The sequence below is a fragment of the Leptidea sinapis genome, chromosome 1 (assembly GCF_905404315.1).
Source record: "Leptidea sinapis chromosome 1, ilLepSina1.1, whole genome shotgun sequence".
NCBI lineage: Eukaryota > Metazoa > Arthropoda > Insecta > Lepidoptera > Pieridae > Leptidea > Leptidea sinapis.
Genome location: NC_066265.1, coordinates 6,509,084 through 6,530,199, shown reverse-complemented (window position 1 = coordinate 6,530,199; position 21,116 = coordinate 6,509,084). Strand labels below are relative to the sequence as shown.

General features: G+C 35.6%; 1 protein-coding gene across 1 annotated transcript in view; it reads right to left on the bottom strand.

Moving 5' to 3' along the window:
* The window catches only part of LOC126968052 (collagen alpha-1(V) chain), a 111,913-nt gene that overhangs the window by 54,365 nt on the left and 36,432 nt on the right, over positions 1-21,116 (bottom strand). Inside the window, exons 3-4 of the mRNA XM_050812879.1 lie at positions 8,118-8,166; positions 6,041-6,069 (exon numbers count right to left, since the gene is read on the bottom strand). Coding sequence (XP_050668836.1) covers positions 6,041-6,069; positions 8,118-8,166 — 78 coding nt within the window. The remainder of the gene's footprint in view (positions 1-6,040; positions 6,070-8,117; positions 8,167-21,116) is intronic.

The window sequence follows — 21,116 nt, the reverse complement described above, 5'->3', positions numbered from 1 at the left end:
GCCTTTCCTGCGACGATATCGTATTAAATAATATATCATTGTCTTTGTACCCATAGTACAGGCTATGCTTAGTTTGGGGCAAAATAATTTGTGTAAAAGTGTGTAAATATTAATTTTTTATGAACAAAATGGCGCTGGACAGAATATAATATGTTGAGAGAAAAGAAAGAGAAATAGACCAATATTATAACCGAATGGTACTCTAGAGAAAGCAGCCGAACCAGATGATATTATGGATTCGATTTCTTCTTTTCTTTCTGTTTAATTGACATTTTAAAATATCATTTTATTTAATTTAGTAAGTATGTTTTTACCAATTTCAATTATTTACATATCAATTTACTGACATTGTGTATATATATATATATATATATATATATTTGTTTGACTTTTTATTATTATTAATTATTTGTTTTGTACGCCACAGTATGCGGGCAAGGAATGGAAAACTTTTATTGTGATTTTTAATATGTTTATGACTACAAATAAATGATGAAATGAAAATGAAATAATTTTTTCATGTAAGTTTTTTTAGCTTTTATGTAGTATTTCTAGTTTTTGTCTTAAACTATAGAATTTGTCACATACTATTGAACTATTATTGGCGTATCTATTCTGTTTTCTTTTTTTAAATACTCTCTGCATTTTGTTAACTGTAATAAATAATTAATATAAAGGTAACTTACTCTATGAATGTCCAGTATTAAATTTAAAAATTGGACTTAGTTTGTATTCCAGTATTATTATAAGTTTGCACGCTTTATAACCTAATATCCGGACGACCGAGCCTTGCTCGGATTTTTAAGAATGTACAAAACTTGAACAAAAAAAAAAACTAATAGGACTTCTGGATTCGAACCGAGGTCGTCTGCTTCCCATCTGAGCTATTATACGTCTTGTGTATATTGGCGAAATTTACCTTTGTATTCTAATGTTTTTGTACCTGTCTCTCATTAAAACACGGATAAAACTACTTTTTTTTAAATTGAAACCTATCTAGATCGATTTATCGCCCTCGAAATCCCCTGTACACAAAATTTTATGAAAATCGTTGGAGCCGTTTCGGAGATTCAGATTATATATATATACAAGAATTGCTCGTTTAAAGATATAAGATAAAAAAAGAATAAGAGCACCTATTAATTATAATAAAACAACATCATGTTACCTCATGGTGCAAATTAAGATAATTTGATTTGACTGTATTCATGATAATTTGATACCAATAGCTTTGCATTGCGTGTAGTAAATTTTCGAGCTGATGCAAAGATAAACCAGACAAGAGCTAAGACTAGTACTCCATATTATATGACCGAATCTGGGCGTTATAAATCACTATCATGTAAGGTGTGTAAAGTCCAGTCTCCGTTATGAGTCTTTGGTGGCATTCAGTTTTTCGAAGCCATTTTGGCTTTGCCTTTCAGATGACAACGTAATTGACAATCACTCTAAATCTCGAGATCCAGTATCCCGATAATTTGTGATGCACTAGGAAGAGTATTCTCGAAGTAAACAATAAAAGGAGTTTGTTCAGTGGTTAGTGCTCAAACTTTTTGAGATAAATTTTCTGGAGTTCAATTAAACTGCGAACTTCCCAATATCTAAATAGGATATACAAGTTTATTCCTAAGATCGATTTCCTAAGAGTGCCTTGCATATATTATGGTGTAGATCTGGTGCAAAATAGATATATATATAGTACTAGTGGACCCAACAGACGTTGACCTGTACACACGTCTTAAATTTGAAAAATCGGTCCAGCCGTTAGGAGGAGTTCACTAACATACACATGAGCAGGAGAATTATATTATATGGACGGAATTGAGAATCTAAACCAATCTCAAATTCACTGGAACACACAAAAAATCGTCAAAACTGGTCCAGCCGCTTAGGAGGTAGTTCAATTGTGAATCTAAACCATTTTCGAATCCACCTGAAGACACACAGAAAGTTTCATTTAAATCGGTCCAGCCGTTTAGAAGGACTTCAGTTACAACAGACGTACAAAAGAAATATAATATATATTAAAATAACACGCAGCCTCTAAACCAACTTAAGAGAGATAGGGTGGAAGGATTATTGGTTATTAAAATAAAAACACTTTCTAACCTATATGATACACTAAATAAGAAGTATTAAAAGAGGATCAAATACAAATTGAAAAAAAAAAATTGAATGCAAAATTTAATTAATCATTAAATAATATTGATAATGAATCTTTTGCAACAAGGAAACTGAATTTAAACAATATAGCTCGCTGAGTTTCTTATACCCATTATTATCAGGTCCGAGGCACAAGATTCACATATTCAAGATTTTAGGCTTATAACCGTGAAAGAAAGAAGCTTAACGGCTTCAAATGAATTCGTAGTTTTCGATAGACGGTTTGTTGATTTGAGGAAAATTATGTAATGTAATGACTTTATATATCTAAAATGTAATAAATCTTTATTTCATCTGTTTCATTCGGAATAATCCGGTCAATAAACAAGTTTCTTTAGTAATAAAAGAAACATTTGTGGTAAAAAAAAAATCACTTAAAAAAACTAGTAGAAATTACATGGATAAAACTGTCACTTTTTGAGTAAGGAATCTAAGCTATCCTAAGCCTTCCTCACACTTTGGCTGCCATTAAAAAGGTCTCACACGTGTAATTTATCAAAACTATGTAATCTCGTTGGTAAGGGCGTGTGAAATAAATGCGGAAAGGCCGCTGCTTAAATTAAAATAAAATGTTAAGACCAATGTGCTAATTCTTATTTGGTACGCAAACAAATAAAATAAAGATGAAAAATTGGAGCATCCCCGTACAATACAAAAGCGGTCCTGCTAGAGGTATTATTTTTTTAATGACGATAAGGGACGAGACGAGTAGGACGTACATCTGATGGTAAATGATATGCCCTGCCCTTTGTAGCACCGCTCAGGATTCTTGAAAATCCCAAATATTCTTATAGGCACTACAATTGCGCTCGTCTCCTTGAGACGAGACAGACATGAGACAGACAAGATGTTATGTCTCGTTTGTTAGTGAAATGTCACTACCTACGGCGCCCTTCAGACCAAAACACAACAATGCTTACAAATTACTGCTTCACGGCACAAATATGGTACTTTGTGGTACCCATAAATATAACCCAGGAGAGAACCAACTCTATTATGAGTATGAGTCACCGACTCTTTTATTAATGTGAGTCATCGACTCTATTCTTAATTTGAGACACCGACTATATTATCAATGTGAGTCAATCTCTCCCCAAAAGTTCTGAGCACCCGGTGGATGGTCTGCTTCTTGCTTCATCTTATACATCTTGCATTGATGTGTCGTTTCAACAGTAGAAGACTTCACACTTACGCGACGCCACAGCCGGCCTTTTTTAAGTAAGAAACCTTATCGGCCGTGCAGCACAGTGTCTACATAACCTAAGAAGCACTGGGTATTATATAATTTTAAAAAAGTACTTTCATAGCACCGTATCAAGAAATTAAAACTTTATATATTTGTCTCAGTAGACAATTTGTTTCTTCAATATACGAATATATTCGTTTGTAAGCAATATCATATCTCCCTAATCACGAATTTATATATATATTATGGTATATTGTTATGGTGCAACGGAACCGATATCAATACCAATTTTATGCTACAGAAGATATCAGGCTATTAATGAATTAATTTTACTAAACGAAATATAACTGTGACAATATTTCTTTTATTTTAAAAATGAAGATATTGTGGTCAGTACATAAATATTATTCAACGATTAAAGTTACATACAATACGAATGTCATAAATCATATTAAGGCAATTCACAATGAACTAGTAAAGTTACGGATAGGCACTTGCGGCACATCAATTAAATAAAGACATCGTTTGCGTTTCAAAATATATTAATATTCAGCACATTTTTTTATGGAATAGGAGGAAAAACGAGCGTACGGGTCACCTGGTGTTGAGTGATCACCGCTACCCACATTCTCTTGCAACACCAGAGGAATCACAAGAGCGTTGCCGGTCTTTAAGGAAGGTGTACGCGCGTTTTTTGAAGGTACCTATGTCGTATCGTCCCAGAAACACCGCACAAGGAAGCTCATTCCACAGCTTCGTAGTACGAGGAAGAAAGCTCCTTGAAAACCGCATTGTGGAGGACCGTCACACATCAAGATGGTGGGGATGATATCCTAACTTGTGGCGTGTCGTGCCAAGGTGGAATGGGCACATTAACCGTCTACAAAATTATAGGATGGATCTAGTAGCAAATAGCAAACTTAAGATGATATGAGTGCCTAGTGTGAGATTTTTTACCTATTCAATCGCGTGAAAGTTAACTACGATTTGTGTGGCGAAAGATCGCCATCTAGTGACAGCAGAGGAAAACATCATAGCGCTATTATGACTCAGTTTTTTGATATAAGAGTGGGCAAACGGGCAAGAGGCTCACGGTATGGGAAGCAGGGGTCAAGAAATATTGTGTTGCCGACTTATTAAAGCTCTGAAAGGTTGACAATTGATAAGTATATTCCTGAATTTCGTTACATGGAAGTGCAAAATAATTATGTGATGATTGGTTTTATTACGACAATAGTTGTTTAAGTGCTATTTTGTGATTTACTAATAGAAAATTGTCAAATAGGAAGTAAAAATTGGTATTAAATGCTATTAAGCCTACATTTCGTTATTTCATAAATATAAAACATTTTCAGCCGACTTTAAAAAAAAGGTCTCAATTCGTCTGTATTTTTTTTTATGTTTCTACCTCAAAACTTTCGACTGGGTGAACCTATTTTGATTATTCTTTTTTCATTTGAAAGCTGGTGCTTCCTGAGTGGTCCCATTGTAATTTGGTCCAGATCTGACAGTGGAATCCATGGGAAAAACATAAAAGTCTTAAATTTTGCTATACATACGTACATAGCAAAGTGGATGATAAATTTATGAATAACTCAATTTCGCGCCAACCGATTTCGATGATTCTTTTATTATTGGAAAGGATATACTTCAAAGATAGTTTGGTGGGAGTTTGGTTAGGTTCTGATTACGGAATCCATGACAAAGTAGCGGAACACTGTCTGTAATCAAATTGCAAAGTACTTACGTTCATTGCAATTTTACGTGCATTGAAAAATTTAGTATATTTACACATATTTAGACAAATTGTTACTTAGTGTACTTCAAATTCACTAAAAATCATAAAATAAAATAAAAATTAACAAAAAAAACAACCGCCTTCAAAAACACTATTTTGAAAACAATAGATATAATGTGCACTAAAAAGAATAAAAATAATTGCGCATTTTTATACAATCTAATTCATTAATCTTATTCTAGTTACGATTATTGTAGTTTTTGGAGTCGGTGCCATCCAAGATAGGTTTGTTACTACAAACATAGTTATTTTCAATTAAACCTATCATACTTATGAATATCACACATTAATAGAAAAGCATTCTAAGGTACAAGAATTGACTCTGATACCTGATCACTCCAAAATATTTTTATAATATATAGAATGAGGTTTTTTTTTATATTCCGTCAAATGTAACGCAAATTGGCCAAACCGACCAAAGTAATCTACTTATTAAACATAGCTTTGAAATGATTGTCAAACGCAATCTGTGTTACTCGGAACTTTATTATGGCCATTATTTTACGAAGCCTATAACAATTAGCTGCTTTACTTATACATTATGAAACAAGGCTTAATTATGTGTGTAATTCATGTTATATTTTATTATGATAATGTATCAACTATTTTTGAAGTAAAACTTCTTGACGTGACTACGAGGTAACTGGACGACAATGCAACAGAGGTCGGTTACAGCAAGATGGCCTCACGTTTCTGTGACATCCGGTTTTTGGTTTCTTCGTCCATTATTAGGACAGGCAAAGGTCGGAGCCCATACAGCCATATTCATTAAGATTCAATAAGAACGTAATATTGATATGTGGTAATTAATAGATCTAACCCACAATTTCTTATTTTCAATTATTATATTGAATGAGCGAAAATTATAAATCATTAAATTTTATTATACTTACAGTTTCTCCTTTATCTTCTTTAGGAACGACTGTTGGAAATACAAATAAAAACTGTTAAAGTTGCAAATTAAAGGGTGTTACATGAAAAAATAGCATCTCATTTGATTCATTGTAACTCGTTACCATATAAGACTATGACTTTTGTGATTTTAGTAGTGAAAAGATTTGATGTATCATGAACCTAAGCTTTAATGCGAAAAAAATACCTTTTAGATGTGATTATCTCACAAAAAATGCTAAAAACGGATGCAGCGGGCTTTTATCTATCCATTTAATAGCGCAAAGTCCATTTGGTACAATAAATGAATGGTGTGTAAATGGTATCATTACAGAGACAATCACAATTATAGCGCTCCTTTGATCCCAAAATCAAATGATAGCAATGATCTTATATTCATTCCTCTAGTGTTATGCTAATTGATTGAAATTTTTGGGACAAATGTCGTCATGTGTGTTGCGTGAATAATATATATTTCTCAAATACATAATTACATAAATAGTTAAGTTGTTATATTTATTTATATTGGCTTTAATCATTTAATATTGCTAATCGGTGTTGGTGAAGGCTACCTTCGGATCAATCGAAGGTCTTTCAACAGTGTGAGTGTTGTGAGTTCGCAGTTATATAGAGGACACTGTGAGTTCATTTAATTAAAATACTTTTTAAAGAAATAAAATACATGTAATTAAGGTATTTGCGTAAAAGTATTTTTTTTATAATTAATTTATTTAACTCGACGTTTCGCGACTCTTGCGGGAGCACGTGTTGAGTATTAAATATAGTTGCAATAACACGCTTTTTAATTATTTAAGTATTTTGTTTAACCCTAAACTGGTAACCAAAATTTGACATACGTAACTGGTATCGTGGGGGCCATGAGACCCCCATAGTAATTTTGCTTCTAGCTAGTTACTTTTAACTATGTACTTGAATATATGTCATGGCCAGAAATAATAAAGAATAGGCTTTATGTAACCAAATAGTTTGTATTAATATAAATCTTTTTACTTGCATACTAGAAGAGATCACAAAATAGTATCAATAATATTTTGGTAATGTTTCTTTCTAAGTTACAATTATCAATGAAAATTATAGTTTAAAAAGTCATAAATCAAAAATAACATTATTTTACTTGAACTATAATACTATAAGTATTATAAAAACAAATAAAGTTTTATAATCTCTAATCAAAATTGCACAAAAATTAACCTGAAATAAATCACTTGTAAATCATATAGCTCAAAAATAATAATATGAAACTATGTTCATTCTAGACTAGACTAGATCACTCTAGATCACTGATTTGGAATCAGAATCATAGTGTGTGAGTTCTTCTATTATTTTATCACTCAAAAGCCGCGACATCTTGAATTAATAACTGTAAAGATTTATAAAAATTGCTAAGCAAAAAAAACTATGTAATAGGTACCGCGGGGGCCGCGCGAACCCCAACACGTGCATACCTGGGTCCCTGGGTGATACGCGCTGTACATCTGGCACCCGCCGCGAAAAGTGATGTCATGAAAATACTTAAAATGACGGTTGCTAATGATGCGTAGTTTATTAGCAAACCAAGAAACCGTCATCCCGGGGCCCGCGCGGCCCCACGATATCAGTTAAGGGTTATATATGTAATACTCGCGTTATTCAAAGAAAATACTATCGTGAGTACATTTTATGCACCCGTGACCGCTATTAGTGATTCATTCGTTTCAGTCCTACCGCGCTCGTTATCACAGCCGGCGCACCTCGTACCCCTCGCCCTGTTAAGCCGCGCACTGCGAGCGCAAATTTGACGTGCTAGACGGGCCGCGACCACGAAATCACAAGACTCAAGTGAATGAAGCCGATATAAATAAATAAAGCATAAGTTGTGTGATCAAACTAACATTTACTTCGTTACTGGAAATCAGCACTACACGGCTTTCAACATTGCGAGTTTTACATGATAAATTATTAATGAACATGTTATTGTTGACATATTCAGATAATACTATCATGACTGGATATAACTTCGTTTTGTGGAATCTAATCAAATATTTGTCATATTGTTTGACATGTTTCGTAGAAACTTACATGGTGATGAGTTAGATATAACTGGTAATCTGTTTTCATCTGGGTTTACCTGAAACAAATTATGAAACAATTTATACTTACTTAATTAAATAATTACATAATTGTATTATGTTTCACTAGATAAATGGTGTTTATTTAAGCTTTGTTTATTTATTTAAAATGTATTCTTTTATTTTCTGTAAGTCACAGAATGAGAGAATAATCTCTTACTTTGCGTTATCAATATTATTTGAGCCGTAACGCCTTATGAAATAATCCAATGATTTATAAATAAAACATAATTAATACTTAAGCCTCAAAAGTGAAAAGGGGTGCTGGTATTGTTGAAGTATTGACTCGGACGTACAAAGCACATACATACAGTTCGTTCTATTCCTACTATACTGATCAGATTATATAGATCTTCCTAAAATCCGACACTCTACATAAAGAGAAAACTAAAAACCAAGAAACATAAATAATAAATGTATGATTACTCTGGAATTACGTAGCGGACAGATATGAGTGAATGTTTTTGACATTGTTCATTTGGAGGTATGGAAACTTTAAATATAGGTGTGCTTGCATATAATGTAATAATAATTTTCGACCTCAGGCACCCCAAGAACTTTTTGGAAACGATAATAAAAATAATTATGTTGAATTGATAATTTTACGCGGTAGTCATCTTTAATTTAAATAAATATCCCAAATTTGTTCCATATTGCATTCAAAAACTTCAAACAATATCCATGTTGTTGAATACATTATTTTGTACGGTGGTCATCTATTCGTATTCAAACGATGTCCATGTTGTCATTTTGCGCAGAAGCCATCCTGTATTTCTTAAATGAATCCGAATTAGTTCCGTGCAACCCTGAGATATTTTAACACACACATTCTATAGTCGCACATTAAATATTAGCCATATTGTCGCAATGATATTTTTATTTATTTTAAGACTTTTACATGGCAGCCATCTTGAATTTCAAAAATTATTTCAATTTCTTTCTCTGGAACCCTGTGATATTGTCATACACACAATATTGTCACACACACATAATATAGTCACACATAGCCATATTTTAAAACTGATTTTATAGTATTTCTAAGAAGTTTGCGAATCGGCCATCTTGGATTTAAAAAAAATATTCCAAATTCATTCCCTGCAACCCTGTCACTATATGTGTGTGACAATAGACACACATTCAGCAACAGCTATACTCGTATTGTAACATTGATAATTATTTAAGTATTTGTATGGATTTTGCGCAACGGCCATTTTGGATTTCATTAATAATCCCGATTTCATTTAACAACATTTCGAGAACCTTAGAAATCATTATCCGTCAATAGCTTTATTTTGGTGTAATTTGCTATGTGTGGACTCGACCTAAAATTTAAAAAACTCATAAAAATCGGAATAAATACTAACCTAGGTTATTTTCTTTTTGCCTGACAACGTTTGCAATGCGCAAAATTTCGGTTGATTTGTTAAGGCGGGAAAACATAACAAAGAAAGAAACATTTGAAGTGTGAGGAAATTGGTAAAAATAAGAAGGTAACAAAGTATTAAAATTATTTTCATACAGACCGCCATGACAGTAGAGTTATGAGGCGGGGAATTACCTTTGAAGGCTAAATACGAGATATTTTAGTATCACAGAACCTCCCAAGGGATAAAATTCAAGAATGTCACTATGAGTAATGTGGCGTTTAATACACCGTTATATTTATAAAGGTCACATAATACAAAGTTCTAATATATTCTTTCAGTATTCTGCTACATATCGCGATTTGAATTGTGAAAATAGATGATTGAACTTTTTCAGATAATGCAGTCCCGATAATTAGATGAAAGGATGAATTGCTGTTTTGTACAGAAAATTTATATATTTGTGCCATCTCACGAAAATGTAATATTCTGCATTTATTATTAGAAGCCTTTACCCCAGAACTTTTGGGATCTGGACTCTACAATCTCGGTGAAGACATTATGTACAGAATTAGCCAAGAAATTGCTTTTATTCACGTATCACAATTCACCCCAAAATTCTTTTATTTCTGTACTCTCTGTAGTTTAATTAAATTATGGGGGTCTTATTTTCTTAACGATTAGATGCAAGTGGTTCTATGTTAGGGGAATCATTAAACCATGCCACTAACTCTTTGGAAATAAGGTTTTTACCATCGCATTTTGAAAGACAAACAACCGATTTTGCACATTTTTTAAATCTAGAATATCCTAGCTGTCATGTGAAATTCAAAAGATTCACTCTGAAAACTCAACCTGTAGATTTTATTATAATCATCAATATTAGTCATCAGAATTATTTAACAACAACATCCAAGTTACGAACTCAAGTCAGGACTTCAGGATTCTCCTTTGGTCAACATTGGGTCACTTCGATTACACGCCCCATTTTGTCACCGTAGCATAGGCCGTCTTTCAAGCCATATCACCGCCGACTTTATTCATGGGATCTCGAAACGGAATTTTACATGACGATGGCAAGAGGCTTTATGGCATGTAATTGAATAATTGGAGTCGTGGAACGCTACCGTGGAGCTCAGCTTGTGTTCACAGTAGCGCTCTCACACCTTGAAAGCACATCAAAGACGTCAGAAGCATCGACGGAAGCCGCAGAAAATTTATATGAAAGACGTATTCATATTATGAATACGTATTTCTGCCGACTGTAGTGGACACTTTGAATTCAACTTATACCATTCCACTTATAAATAAAATAGGTGACCCGAGATATGACACGCACCTTATCCAGAGGACAAGTTTGGCAATTCGAAGAGGGAACGATGCCAGTTTCTTGGGCACTTTAAATGAACACTGCGACCTTAATGTTGCTTAGATAACAAATAGCATTGTTTTGTTTATTTGCATACAGTTTATTTTAGTTTAGTTTTCATGTTTGTTTAAATATTTAAGTAAATAATCTGTATAATAAATAGTTGTAAGTTTCTACTAACAAGCTATCAAATCAAGTTTAGGGCTTACACAAGCATTAGGAGAAAGAAACACGTAAGTAAATATCAAGTGAAATGATAATATAAGTATTGTAGAGTTAAGTAATTAATGAGCTGTTACTTCATAATTCATCATAGACATTTGAAGTGAATGATTAATATTGTTTATTATATCAATAAAAACAAATGAAAATTAATGTTCCGCTTCGACATCAAAGAACGTTAGCGTTCATTATTTAGAATTACAAACAGACCTTAACAAATAAGGCAACAATTAATAACGTGAATTAATAAATTTCTTGAGGATCAAAGGTTCAACGCTATTAGTGATATGCAGAGTAAAATATTTCTTGCATAATAAATTAAATTTTTGTAGATTAAATTTTGTAGATAAAGTTGCAATAAAAAGTTAGTACTTTTAGTTGCAACTTTTGGTATGTACTTTAAAAGGCATAAAAGGTATTTATTTTCTCAAAATTGATTCCTTTAGAATTATTTTTGATGACATTTCTAATAACTACTAGATACTACTACCACTACGGAAATAAATGGCGCTCTGAGAGAGAAGAAGGGTCGCAAGAAACTCTCCCAGCTTTCTTTTTTTGCGCTCTTTTCAATAAAAATATACAATGATGTACAATCATTTCTATCGCTATAAAACAATCACAATCTAGTCCCAGGCTGTCCGATCATTTAGATATTCAGCAGTGGAGTAATAGGATTTACGCTATTTTTTTATAAAACATTTATATTTACTTATAGATAATGCCTGAACAGTGGCTGGGACTTTATTATAAAAATATACATTTACCCTTAAAGCTATTATGTATCTTATGAAGCCTACTATAATTAGTTACAAGCAATCCCTTATTTCTAGTGTTATAATAATTATTATAACTTTATTTCAATGACCAGAGATATTTACTAAATAAATATTTATATTAGAGATACCTACGACTTTTTAAATCTGTCTGTAGCAAAAATAATATTAGAAAAGCAGAATAATTCTAGTCGTTCTAGGCACCAAATTGGAGGTTTTGTCAGAGGTGTATGGACCGTTAATGTCCGTAAGATGGATGAAATAAAAAACAGAACAATCAAAAAAATGTAAGCAGAAATGGAGATGGACATACCCTTTAATGCGGATAAAAATATTACAATGATGATTTACCCCAGAAATGTGAACAGGAGACGAGGAAAACAATATAATAGATAGGGAGATAGAATTAAAGCGAAAGATGGCAAAAAATTTATGAAGTGAAGAAGAATTTAGAAGAGGCCTTTGTTAAATTAGGACTAAAAGAATAGCAGTTCTTATTTATAATATTATATATAATAATATCAAACAATTTATGTTTAGAAAATAACTGTAATATCTGAATGAAGGCTGATATGTAATTTATTTAATCTCACAATATCAGCCTTGTTGAAAGTTCGGTTCACTTAGTTTTTAAAAGAGCATAAAATTTTTAATTGACATTTAGACATATAGTTGAATATATGCTTAAATTATTTAAAATTAGTAATAATTTTAATATTTTCATGTAATGTCGTAGTAAAGAACGTTGACTGCAAGAAGCGCGTTAGAAGATGTTTCAGTATTCGTCTTAAATCGGGTGTAATCGGCGTGCGGTGCGAATGTGAGCGAGAGCGGGTGCCGGGTGAGCGCCGAGCAGTCAGCAGGCAGTCAGCGAGAACTTACGAGCGAGGCGGTTGTGTTGCACGCGTATGCAGGGAATATCACGATTTTATTACGAAATATATAATAGCTTTTTATTTGAAGTGAAACTTAATCGGTGTCTTGTTGATTATTTTATCGTGTGTTTATTTGTAAGACTGTGTTTTTCTTGGTGTCGTGTCAAACGCCCACAACAATGGACAACTACAAGGATCCTGACCACGTGACCGGCCTTGCCCCGTCACGTATATATAATATTATAATATTATGTGATAACACCAAAAGCCAAATTGCTTCAACCTTCTTAAGCCGTCGCATTTGTATTATTTTTACAGTAAGAACTAACGAGAAAAGCAAAAGACTTATAACAGGGTTGTAAATGATGCATACTGGCAAATATAATTCGGTACCGCTAAGGATTGCTAGGAACCTGAACATTTAAACTTCAACTCGATTGCGCTTATCATGTTGAAACATGACATTAAGTTCCAGTTTCCTAGTTTTTGAACAAATAAAAAGCATAATTTTTCATACCGAAAAACATGGCATAATTACACAACTTGCAGAATGGCAAAATCATATTACGTAGACAATGGTAAAATAATCTTTAATGCACTTTTATGGGTATTAATGTATTTTGCGACAATTTCGTAAAATCCGTTCTAAGCTGGCCTCTAATTAGCGAAATGAATATTCCCACCAAACCAGTTTCTACGACTTATGTTACCAGAGATATCGTGATAATAATAATTAATAACTTTATTTTTATCACCAACAACCAAAATAACAATACAGCGAAAACTTAAATGTACAGGGGATACAAAAGTTTTGGCCGTAGATTGCTGGTGCCTGTGAAAGGTAATAAAAAAATTTTAACAAAAAAACAACCGACTTCAAAAATACTATTCCAAAACAATAGATAAAATATGCACTAAAAGGTATTAAAATAATTGCGTATTTTGATACAATCTAATTAGTAAATCTAATTCTAGTTACGATTATTGTTATTTTTGGAATCGGTGTCCTTCCGTTGCGACCCGCTCTCGCCTCTCGCCTCTTCACGACTCAAGCACATCTCACCTATAACTATGTAAGTTTTTTTTTATGGAATAGGAGGACAAACGAGCGTACGGGTCACCTGTTGTTAAGTGATCAACGCCGCCCACAATCTCTTGCAACACCAGAGGAATTACAGGAGCGTTGCCGGCCTTTAAGGAAGGTGTACGAGCTTTTTTTGAAGGTACCCATGTCGTATCGTCCCTGAAACACCGCACAAGGAAGCTCATTCCACAGATTTGTAGTACGTGGAAGAAAACTCCTTGAAAACCGCACTGTGGAGGACCGCCACACATCCAGATGGTGAGGATGATATCCTAACTTGTAGCGTGTCGTGCGAAGGTGGAATTCGGCGGCAGGAATCAGGTTAAACAGCTCTTCGGAACACTCCCCGTGATAAATGCGGTAGAAGACACACAATGAAGCGAAGTCTCTATGCAACGCCAAGTGATCCAGCCGTTCACAAAGCACTGGGTCCCCGACAATTCGAGCTGCTCTGCGTTGCACGCGGTCAAATGGATCGAGCTGATACTGGGGTGCGCCAGACCAGAGATGACAGCAATACTCCATGTGTGGCCGGACCTGCGCTTTGTAGAGCGCTAGTATGTGGGCCGGCTTGAAGTATTGCCGTGCTTTATTAATGACGCCCAGTTTCTTTGAAGCCAATTTGACTTTGCCTTCCAGGTGACCACAAAATTGGCAATCGCTCGAGATTTCGACACCCAGTATTCCGATACTAGGCGAGGCTTTGAGGGAAGTGTTGTCGAAGAGCGGTGATACGACAAATGGGGTTTTTTTAGTGGTAAACGCGCAAACTTGAGAAACTCCATTCCGCGACCATCAAAAAGAGAGGACTCGATAGAAGAAACAAGTTTCTCCCGGCACTGGTCGACTATTTCCCGAGAGAGACCTGCATGGCCCGTGTATATGGCATCACCAGTGCTGTCGTCTGCATAGCAATGAATGTTGGAGGTGTCCAACATATCATTGATATGCAGAAGAAACAGCGTGGGAGACAGCACACAGCCTTGGGGCACTCCAGAATTCACGGGTTTCGGGTTCGAGCAATATCCTTCGACAACGACGTGTATGCTACGCCCAGTGAGGAAGCTGGAGGTCCACTTTCACAAGCTCTCGGGAAGCCCAAATGATGGAAGTTTGGAGAGGAGCGCCTTGTGCCATACACGATCAAAGGCCTTCGCTATATCCAGTCTAACTGCCAGGCCTTCCCCCTTGCTTTCAATAGTCGCAGCCCATCTATGTGTCAGGTATACCAGAAGATCACCTGCCGACCGACCATGGCGAAACCCGTATTGTCAGTCGTTGATCAACTGGTGACCCTCTAGGTATACCAAGAGCTGACGGCTAATTATGTTCTCCATGATTTTGGAGTGCAGGGAAATAGCAATAGGCCTGTAGTTTGCCGGATCCGAACTGTCTCCTTTTTTTTGGATCGTATGGACAAGGGCAGACTTCCATGAGTCAGGGACTACGCCTTTAGAATAAGAGTGCCGGAATAAACGCGTTAGCACCGGTGTCAACTCAGGGGCACACGTTCTAAGCACGATTGGAGAAATGCCATCCGGCCCGCTCGACTTCCTGACGTCCAACGAAAACAGAGCTCGCATAACAGTTTTTTGTCTGAACTGTACTTCAGGCATAGAGCTCTGACACCGCGGGATGGTCGGCGGTGTTTTTCCGTTGTCGTCAAGAGTCGAGTTGGAGGCGAAAAGAGTGCACAAGAGATCGGCTTTCTCTTTTGCCGTACGGGCCAGGGTGTCATTCCTCATGTGCAACGGCGGCATGGACGGCTGGCTGAAGTTACCAAGAGCAGCTTTCGACAACGACCAGAACTTGAGTGTTCCGGTCGGGTAACTGGAAAGCTGCTCGTCGATTTTAACGACGTGTTTTGACTTTGCACGGGCGATTTGCCGCTTAAAAAATCTTGAGGCATGGTTGTATTTCCTCTTAAGAACTGTGCAGTTTGGATCCTTTGTGCCCAGCGCCGCAACCCAAGTTCGATACACCTGTTTTTTGCAGTCAGATGCTGCTTTAACCGACGCATCGAACCAGGGCTGTGATCTGCCACCGATGGGTACTACAGAGTTTGGTATAAAAATATCCATACCCTGTAGTATCACATCGGCTACTGCAACGGTGCAGGCACTAGGATCATCCGAAAGGAAACAAACCCTGCCCCAAGGGTAGGATGCAAAAAAGGAACGCATCCTATCCCAATCTGCTGACTTGTAGTGGCAAACGCGGCGGGGTGCTGGTGGTCTGCGACGTTGGCGTCGGATAGACACTACACTCCGAGAGGGGCGTCGACAAAGACCTGGTTACCATCGGGATGTGTAGTCAGCAGAAGATTCAATAAGGACGGCATGTGGCTATCCACATCCGGGAGCCGCGTTGGCGACTCAACCAATTGGGACAGACCATACGCCAATGCAAAATTATGCACAGATCGCCCTGCGTAGTCTGTAGTACGTGATCCAAGCCATTCGGCATTGTGCCCGTTGAAATCACCCAAGACTACGATTTCAGCGGAGGGGATCTGTGCAAGTACGTCGTCAATTGCCGCTTGAACGCAGCCCATGAGATGATTGGTTTCTGCGTTACCACTATGGGACCTGTAGACACACGCATAGATGCGGACGCGGTCCTCTAAATCTACGCGGAGCCAGAGAGTGGACAGGTCCCTACCCTCGAAATTGCCGAGACGGCGACAGCAGATATCCTCCCTAACGTACACACATACCCCGGCATGAGGCAAAAAATTGTTCTCAATTTCGTACCCGGGGTACGTTAAATATGACGTATCGCTAGGTCGATATATCTGCGTCTCAGTAAGGAAACACAAAGCTGGCTGCGCCGTCTCAAGGTGATGGTGGACGGCGTTTAAATTGGAGTGAATTCCCCTGATTTTGCAAAAGTCCATGTTGAGTGTAGAGCAGGGTACCGTGGTGATACTGCCTCGTTTGTCCTTGGTCATGCGCGGTTCTGTGCCCTCCCCTGAATACGAAGGGCAGCCCGAGCTAGAGTGCCCAGGGAGGGATTCTCCAACTCTGGTAGAGCCGGCACCCTCCTGGGGTAAAATCTTTTTTAGTTCCGCTGTCATATTCGGGAGGAGGGGGGGGGGGAATGGCCACCGGTCCTCGACACTAAACTATGCGAAACTTAGCGGCACTAGGCCGCTACTTCACGCCGGTATTCTGTGCGAGTGTGGTAATTAACCCAGACGAGTCTGGCCCGATTGTGCTGACGTCAAAAGACGGCAGCGTGACTCTCCCACTTCAAAAAGCCCTTAGTCGCCTCTTACGACACCCATGGGCCTGGGACTCCCCTATTCTTTCTACGCCCCGGGAAAAGTACAGGGCAAGTAGTAACAAACCTATCTTGGATGACACCGACTTCAAAAATTACAATAATCGTAACTAGAATTAGATTTATTAATTAGATTGTACAAAAATGCGCAATTATTTTATTATTTTTTAGTGCATAATTTTATATCTATTGTTTTGGAATAGTGTTTTTGAAGTGGGTTGTTTTTTTGTTAATTTATTTTTTATTTTTAGTACACTAACTAAGAATTTGTCTAAATATGTGTAGATATACTAAATTTTTCAATGCAGCAATGAACTTAAGCGCTTAATTGAAGAGTGACGTTACTTTGCCATGGATTCCGTAAATCAACTAAACTCTCACCAAATCTATCTTTGAAGTATATCCTTTCCAATAAAAAAATAATCATCGAAATCGGTTGGCGCGATATTGAGTTATTCGTAAATTTGTTGCGCACACACTTATAGCAAATTTAAGACTTTTATGGTTTTCTCATGGTTGCCATTGCCAAATCTGGACCGAATCGCTATGGGACCACACGGTAAGCACCAGCTTTCAAATAAAAATAAAATAAGAATTACCAAAATCGGTTCATCCAGTCGAAAGTTTTGAGGTAACAAACATAAAAAAAAACATACCGACGAATTGAGATCCTCCTCCTTTTTTGAAGTCCGTTTAAAATACCTGTATTACTGGTCACCAGAATCCACTCTTACACAGTGATCAAAAAGCTCTAAAAATTATAGAGGTAAATGTGAGTGTGTGTGTGCGTGTGTGTGAGAGACAGAGAGAGATGTGTATGTGAAAACATGCGTGCGATAGGGTGTTCTCGTTTCATAGGTGTGCTAACCATCCAAGACCTCCAGAAGTACCCTCCGTGTGACAATAGTCTTGCAAAAGGAGCCATTCGTGTGCAGTTGATCGAAATTTATACATGTTTAGACCATACAAACTAATACCTTTTGTAGCTTAGTATAAAGGTACGGTCCCAGAAACAGAAAGAATCTGCGGCTGAATGATGTCCTTACCTTCGTAGATTGCCACAAGATGATGATGATGAGTCAATACATAGGTGGAAATCTTTTTGTACCTTGAATCAATCTATAGATTGATTCTTAACTTAATAGTACTTTCGGAAATTAGTCGGAACAAACAGGAGATAAGTTAAATGGACAAAATTATATTTATATTTTGTATAGATTGAAGCCTAAAGCGGTTTTGATTAACTGATAAATGAATTCCATTATGGAGGGCATTGATTGAATGGTTTGCGTGTCTGCCTTGCAATTAACGGGCCGCAGATTCGATTCAGGCCGGTGTTTGATGGAAACATTTTTCCTTACTTCCTGTCGTTTTGGCTATTTTGTACAGTGTAGGGTAAGTATTATTATGAGCTATTTAAGTCCCAAGGCATAATCTCGATTGCTATAAGCTGGCTGAGTTACTTCATTAGAATCCTTTACTCAGTGGTATAGGTTTATTTCATTTCGGCATTATGCTTTATGCTTTTAGAAAAAAGCCTGGATCATTAACAAATAGTTGAAAATAATAAAATTTGAGTTGACTGATAATAGTTTTAATACAGATGAAATCACAAATGTTATAAATAGAGTTAAATTTTTATAGCCTAACCAGTTAAATCATGATTTAGTAATCTTCATTATCTTCAAAATACAATTATAATATCATCAAAATCGACTCATCGACAAGCAACGTTTGAATAAATAATAAGAATACCTATACACACAAGTTAGACAAAATGTCATTTTTTCTTCAATAAATCACAATTTTGTTTCAAAACCTTCATCAAATTATCGTGGTTGCCGGTCTGCACGCTAATGAGTGTATTCCGTGATACAACAGACACTTTTGGTGTTGTAATTCTTTTTTATAGCATAGATAAGTTCGTCCATCTATCGCTTTATCTACACTTCGAAGCAATTTCTGGAAATTCGTGTGTCTCTTTAGCGTTTCTGTTACAATAACCATACACCAACAAATACCAAAATTTGGTTTCAAATATAATTTAATGAAAAGGAATAACATTGGAACATCTTTTTTAAAGTGAAAATTTCTTTAGCGGCGTTGAGCTCTTTTCTTGGTACGGGTATAAAATGTTAAACTCGCCTCAGGACACATGGCCTGATCGAGAATTCGTAAAAGAGTCGTTGCAATTATGTATGAAAGTTGATTTCTCTGAGAGATTAAATTTTTAATGTAAAGTAATTGTAAAAATTCTGAAGTGTTAAATTTTGAAAGTTATATGATTTGTCATATTTTTGTACGATAACGCAATACTTAAATGAATATTGAATTTAATCACATAAATGCTAGTACTGTTATGCTGATATATAAAGCAATTCGTGCGAAATTATTCCCTTATATTATATTTTACGTTAATCTTCAAGTTTTCACTTCTGCCAGCACTCTCGAAGTGCAACCCGTTGTTTTAATATTGACACACTAATAAAAAAATTATATTGACCCAAATTAGACAAGTCCTGTACCTACTATAGGTGCGATGCAACGATATACATACATAGACTCATATATACATAAAATGAGCATCCATGACTCAAAAACAAACATCCATATTCATCATATAAAAAATGTTGTGAAAGAGTCAATAGCCACCGGGCTATATGGGTCATCTTTATAATATATAGTATACTAGCTGACCCGACAGACGTTGTTCTGTTCATAATAAAAAAAAACTCTTGCGGGTAGAATTTCGTAAAATCATTTCTTAGCTGACGTCTACTTAGCGAAATGAATATTCCTACCAAACCAGTTTCTACGACTTATGGTACTAGAAATATGGTGATGAATTAATACATAGGTGGAAATCTCGTATATAGATTGATTCTGAACATCTAAGATCAGCCTAAATTCTAGCATTCAATATATTCTGTGATATGTATTCAGTTACAAACATTATTATGAGTAATAAAAACTAAAAATATGTTTGTTCAAAATTAGTGAGAGTTTTTTATAAAACAAGCGCGTTCGTAGATATTTGGGTTATTCAAAACGATATTTTTGAAATATTTATTGTACTATCTACTAATAGCCATTGTCCTTAAAGTTAATATAAGTAATGAAAATAACACCTTATTAAAATAAGGTGCAAAGTATAATGTCGTATATATAATTGCTTAAAGCTAAAGTCTTTGAAAGCTTCAATATTGATGCTTTAAAAATACAACCCTTTTACCTTGTATTCAATTTCAAAGATTGCGTTTGTAACTTGTTGTCAGCTTCAAAGGGTGTCAAGGGACCCGCATCGCTGTCAAGACTTTTCGCGCTTTCCTTGTACTCGGAGATTGTATTTTGTCAGTTATTGACTATGTATGGTTCTATTTAGAAACTTTAATCATTTACATTCAATTTTATCTGCAGTTCTGAAGATGTCTTCAGCAAGATTGATGATAAAAGCACTATAATACAACAAGAAGACGAAGGAGCAGAAATACTGGTCATCTAATGGTATGTAATCACTGCAGTCATTAGTGATAATGTGTTGAAAAAACCGAAAGCCGTGGTGACATTCACTGTCATAGAAACTTCAGATATATTGAGTCTAGTTAACTTAAAACTTAGGCTGCGTCATATTACCTGTTATGGTTAAGGTTCAAGTCAAATTTAACGTTAAAATTAACGCTGAATTTAATATAGAATGTGGAATGTGTCGCACCATCGTATTCATTGGCATAGTTAATTAACTTTAACTTTAAAAGTGAAATATCAAGTCAATATAATGGAATATTCATTTGAAACTCTTGAAAGGTCGTTATTTAACTATTTAACATTAACAATAGCTTTGACTGGCGAAGATTCGACAGTTACGGTTAGCAGTTAAAGTTATCACGTCATCTAAAAATTGTCAAATGGATATTGATATGAGAATTGAAAATGAATTGAGATTGATAGATTGACACATGTGTTGCTTAACCGGTACC